The 6,526-nt window shown below is 37.9% G+C and overlaps 1 protein-coding gene across 1 annotated transcript; it reads left to right on the top strand.

Moving 5' to 3' along the window:
• Positions 1-1,670: 1,670 nt before the first annotated feature.
• On the top strand, positions 1,671-3,605 carry LOC140235929 (uncharacterized). Its single transcript, XM_072315922.1, has one exon. The coding sequence runs from the start codon at positions 1,671-1,673 to the stop codon at positions 3,603-3,605; it is 1,935 nt and encodes a 644-aa protein (XP_072172023.1).
• The last annotated feature ends 2,921 nt before the right edge of the window (positions 3,606-6,526 follow it).

Here is a 6,526-nt window from a genome sequence, read left to right as displayed (position 1 = left end):
TATGAGCATTGTTCCAAATATCGGGTAAAACAGCACCTTGCGGTTTTGATTTTTAACATTTTACTAAAAATGAGGATTTCAAAATTGACACCATAACGTGATACGTAGCATCAAAAACTTAATACCATGAATAATTGTGAAAAAGCCCTTCTGGCTCTCAGCCGACGATATGTACTTGAGGTGTACTTAAACTGCAAACAATTTGTTTTAGAAAAAAATGTAGTAATAGAAGTAAAATGCTTTCTTGTGGTGAATGTCTAGTACATCTTGCTCTTTGCAACACTTTGTCAAACTTTGCAGTGTAATAGTGAGATTTGTGACATCTTGAATAAAGTCATGTAGGCCTAGTGTACATGCACTGTTATTGACTTGATTTCTTGATGATTTTTGTATTTACAGTGGAGATATGACTAAATTATGAATATAAATATATGAAGAGTTTGTTTGCAAAAACCGATAAGTCCATATTTGCCAAATGGAGATATTTGCGATTAAAGGTCAAGAAAAATAAAGAGAATAATAAGAAAATATATGCTTCTTCTGACCATAAGTTCAAAAATGTACTTTTATATGTAGTGACCAATTATATCATTTAAAAGGTATTATTTTGTACTTTGTGACAGAGACCGTACCTCAAAATCTTCAAAAATTGACTTATCGGTTTTTGCGAACAAACTCTTCCTATACATATATATGTATATATATATACATATATATGTATAATTATATATACATATGTATATTACTTTGTAAATTGTATGTATATATATATATATATATATATATATATATATATATAATTATACATATTATATATATATATATATATATATATATAGATTCACAACAGTAGGTCAATATAAACTCCGTTGGAGACGTAAATTTGACGAATTTTCGCCCATAGGGCTTTGTCAAGTCAATACATTTGACAATTTATTTTGAAGCAGATCAAAATAAAAGATGCGTCGTCACTGTGATGGTAGCGCGTCCATAACAAGATGCGCACAAACACAAAAAGCGCACAAGGGCGCACATAGACAATTAGCGCACAAGGTAGGACGTCACAAAGAAAACTAGGAAGGTAAGGAAAATACAAGAAGCGTACAAAATAGGACGTCACAAAGAACAAAGAGAAAGCACGTCACAAAGCAAGGAGGTAGAAAATTGCAGATGAGAGAGAGAGAAAGAGAGAGAGGGAGAAGGAAACGAAGATAAAAAAAGATAAAGATAAAAAAAAGATAAAGATAAAAAGGAAGGATTATTCCCTAACGGAGAAAGAACGGAAAGAAACATTCAATCCATTGGGGTGAAGGCAGCCGAGGCGATAGATTAGTTGCTCTTCTCGTAGTTTGCGGATTTCGTCTGGGCCATTATGACAGGTCGTCATTACACCGATTTTCAGGTGGTTAATGGTGTGCCCGGGTCGGTTGAAGTGCTGGGCCACTGGAAGTCCCGGTGTATTGAGCTTCGCACGTCGTCTGCGGCTAAAAGCACACTTTGCTCATAAGAATATTGAAACTGATCAAGCTGACCGTGGAACAAATGACTCAGCAGATCTTACCCAACAACCATCATGTCCATCGTTTGAATCTCTACAACCGAAGCGTTCTACTTGGACTCCATCTGAAGGTGAGAACCCCAATCTCGATCGCTTTATCAGTAAATGTAGGATGGATGTCAACAACGTACACTCATCCTGTACTCAGTCTCGATCCAACATCACTGAAAAGGAAGAACAAGCGCTCAAGTCCCTGAGGAAGAACACCAACTACATCATAAAACCGGCCGACAAAGGAGGAGCCGTCGTCGTATGGCGACGTGACTTATACATCGCTGAGGCTGAGCGTCAACTAAACAATCCAACTTTCTATGAAAAGGTAGACAGGGATCCAACAAGCGATCATAACCAGATCGTTAAAGACACAGTTACGGATCTTATCAGGAGTAACGCTCTCCCATCATCGGCATCGAACCTTTGTCAAAAGTCCCCTCGCGTTCCAACCTTCTACCTTCTTCCTAAAATCCACAAAGAGGGAAACCCCGGCAGACCAATAGTTTCTACCATAGGATGCCCGACGGAGCTGATAAGCCAATACCTAGATGGCATACTCTCCCCTCTTGTTGCACAGCTGGATACATACGTGAAGGACTCTTCGGACGCCCTCCGTATCTTTGAAACTCTGAAGCTCTCAGCACAAGGCCCGCAATATCTGTTTACCATGGATGTTTCTTCTCTCTACACTAATATCCCTCAGAAGGAGGGCCTACAGGCAATACAGCATTTCTTGCAGAAGTTCCCGTCTCCTGACCGGCCAGATGACACCACCATCCTGCGTCTTGCGGAGCTAGTGCTGGGACTTTCCACCTTCCAGTTCAATGGAAATTTCTACCATCAGAAGAAGGGAGTTGCCATGGGAACTAAAATGGGCCCTTCGTACGCCTGCCTTTTCATAGGCTTCATCGAGGAGCAAATTATAAGGAGTTTCCAAGGCCCCAAACCGCTGCTTCTAAAGAGGTACATCGACGACTACGTCGGAGTTGCATCCTGCTCCCTCGAACACCTGAATGAGCTGATCAACCACTTCAACAACTTCCATAACTCACTGAAATTCACACATGAAATTTCCGCTGACTCGATCGCATTCCTGGACATTGAACTCAGCCTAGAAGGAGATCGAATAAAGACAAGCGTACACTACAAGCCTACTGATGCGCATTGCTATCTGAACTACTCATCATCTCACCCACCCAGCTGCAAACGTTCAATACCGTTCTCCCAACTCACTAGACTCCGCCGTCTCTGCAGTGATGATGAAGACTTCCAACAGAAATCGCATGAAATGGCCGGTTTCTTTGAACGGCGTGGCTACCCTGAACAGGTTGTCAAGAAGGCGACAAGAAAAGTGTCTAGCTTGAGCCGGCAAGAAGCCCTGGAACCGAGGAGACAACGTAACAGCGACAGAGTACCACTAGTGTTGACATATCACCCATCCACGCAAAAGCTCGTTTCTACCATTATGGACAACACACACATCTTACAGGAAGATGCATCCACCAAGGAAATCTTCAAAGAGCCTCCTCTCGTAGCATACAAGAAGGACCGGAGTCTACGGGATCTGTTGGTCCACACGGGGTTGAAGGTCCAGGCACAGTCAGAAGCAGTTTTGGAATGCGGTACCCATCCCTGTGGAAGGAGAAGGTGCAACACATGTAGCCATGTGGATAGGGCAGCACACATCAAAGGTCCTAAATACACCTGGGTTGTTCGCGATCGGTTCACCTGTACCGTTGAGAATGTGGTCTACGCGATCACTTGTACAGCCTGCCACAAGATCTACATAGGTGAGACGAAACGGAGACTAGCAGACCGCGCAACCGAACACCTCCGATCAGTAAGGCTCAATACACCGGGACTTCCAGTGGCCCAGCACTTCAACCGACCCGGGCACACCATTAACCACCTGAAAATCGGTGTAATGACGACCTGTCATAATGGCCCAGACGAAATCCGCAAACTACGAGAAGAGCAACTAATCTATCGCCTCGGCTGCCTTCACCCCAATGGACTGAATGTTTCTTTCCGTTCTTTCTCCGTTAGGGAATAATCCTTCCTTTTTATCTTCGTTTCCTTCTCCCTCTCTCTCTTTCTCTCTCTCTCATCTGCAATTTTCTACCTCCTTGCTTTGTGACGTGCTTTCTCTTTGTTCTTTGTGACGTCCTATTTTGTACGCTTCTTGTATTTTCCTTACCTTCCTAGTTTTCTTTGTGACGTCCTACCTTGTGCGCTAATTGTCTATGTGCGCCCTTGTGCGCTTTTTGTGTTTGTGCGCATCTTGTTATGGACGCGCTACCATCACAGTGACGACGCATCTTTTATTTTGATCTGCTTCAAAATAAATTGTCAAATGTATTGACTTGACAAAGCCCTATGGGCGAAAATTCGTCAAATTTACGTCTCCAACGGAGTTTATATTGACCTACTGTTGTGAATCTATACTTTCTTAGGACTCCGAGCAGAAACTATTTATTGCTGTTATTCATATATATATATATATATATATATATATATATATATATGAAGAGTTTGTTTGCAAAAACCGATAAGTCCATATTTGCCAAATGGAGATATTTGCGATTAAAGGTCAAGAAACATAAAGAGAATAATAAGAATTTTTTTGCTTCTTTTGACCATAACTTTAAAAATGTACCTTTATGTGTAGTGACCAATATATCATTTAAAAGGAATTATTTTGTACTTTGTGACCGAGACCGTACTTCAAAATCTTCAAAAATTGACTTATCGGTTTTTGCGAACAAACTCTTCATATACATATATATATATATATATACAAACATGTTGCGAATTCACGTATTGGCTCCAATATAGCGAAGAATCAAGAAATAAACTAGTAATGCATTATTTCGCCAATAAGAATGAGTTTATTGAACAACTCAAATTTTCGGTGGCCTCCACCTTCTTCAGGAGTCTCGACGGGGAATGTCAATACCAAAACATAAATTGAACATGAAGAGCGCGCACTCATACACAGAATTAGTTGCTATGAGAGTGCGTACCCTTTACAATGATGTTGCCATGTAGACGCAATGTAGTCAAGGTACCCCACGCATAAGGAGGAGGACATTGACATGTTTATTACGTAACAATGGTATTAAATTACTTTGTATTATCACATGTTATGATATCGACATATGTACTCATCAACGTACCATAAGTTACAAAATTAGGTTAAAGAGCGCTCCAACAATTAAATTGTTTCATTACTTAAAATACAAAAATCATCGGTAGGAAGAAGTTGGTATAATAATTCCTGTTAAGAAACAGATGAAATCATCAATTACAAAAACCACAGTTTTTGTAATTGATGATTGCGTGGGGTACCTTGACTACATTGCGTCTACATGGCAACATCATTGTAAAGGGTACGCACTCTCATAGCAACTAATTCTGTGTATGAGTGCGCGCTCTTCATGTTCAATTTATGTTTTGTTATTGACATTCCCCGTCGAGACTCCTGAAGAAGGTGGAGGCCACCGAAAATTTGAGTTGTTCAATAAACTCATTCTTATTGGCGAAATAATGCATTACTAGTTTATTTCTTGATTCTTCGCTATATATATATACATATATACATATATATATATATATATATATATATGAAGAGTTTGTTTGCAAAAACCGATAAGTCCATATTTGGCAAATGGAGATATTTGTGATTAAAGGTCAAGAAAAATAAAAAGAATAATAAGAATTTTTTGCTTCTTTCAACCATAACTTCAAACATGTACCTTTATGTGTAGTGACCAATATATCATTTAAAAGGTATTATTTTGTACTTTATGACAGAGACCGCACTTCAAAATCTTCAAAAATGGACTTATCGGTTTTTGCAAACAAACTCTTCATATGTATAATCATATATGCATATGTATATTACTTATATAAATTGTATATATATATATATGATATATATGAAGGGTTTGTTTGCAAAAACCGATAAGTCCATTTTTGAAGATTTTGAAGTACGATCTTTGTCATAAAGTACAAAATAATACATTTTAAATGATATGTTATCGGTTTTTGCAAACAAACTCTTCATATATATATATATATATATATATATATATATATATATATATATATTACACCGTTTAGTATGAGAAATAAGAAAGTTATGTTAAAGATAAGATAAATGTAGATATTTTATGACTTTTCAGTTCAACAAATACTGATCATCACTTGATCATGGTAACAACCATTATTATATGTGATAACGTCATTATCTGACAACTCTTCTATTGGTTTACACACACACACAAACATAACACTCATTACAATGTTTGTCGAAATGGCCTAATGCGCCATGATATATAGCGCAATATTGTACAATATAATTATCTTCTGAAGTATCACATTCATTTACTTAAACACAAAAATACAATCGAACACCTCATCAATAGAAACATTTTGTGGATAAAAGATGAAAACATAAATCCAGTTCCTTTATCAAACTTCTGCTATACGATAATCATACTTTGCCAAAGAACAACAAAGAAGGAATTATCAGATTCAAAACTGAAATTGATCAGGCTCTATCAACATTCTTTCTATAATAAATGCATACTTTCAAAGCAGTAACGGTATCCTTTCAGAAGTTATGAGAGTTCGAAGTGAAGAAAGTTTAAAGAATTTGCACTATATGTAAAGGGCCATCTGAGACCATAACACTAACACTATATGTAAAGGGCCATCTGAGACTATAACACTAACACTATATGCTACCAAAAACGGGTTGTAGAAGATCAGATGAAAACCCACTTTCCCTTTCATTTCATCATCGTAAACTTATAAATAGTGTATAAGAAGAAGAATAGTCCTTATGGAAAACACGGAAACTGAAAATTGTTTGTTTGTTGGTTTGTTTGTTTGTTTTTTACTATTTTCCCCTTTTTTAGTCCTCACATAAGATCAAAGGTGGCGACTTTTGTTGGTTTTGTGATGGACTGT

The sequence above is a fragment of the Diadema setosum genome, chromosome 12 (assembly GCF_964275005.1).
Source record: "Diadema setosum chromosome 12, eeDiaSeto1, whole genome shotgun sequence".
In the NCBI taxonomy this organism is placed as follows: Eukaryota; Metazoa; Echinodermata; class Echinoidea; order Diadematoida; family Diadematidae; genus Diadema; species Diadema setosum.
The sequence above is the reverse complement of the archived record's forward strand: the minus strand, read 5'-3'. Positions and strand labels throughout refer to the sequence as shown.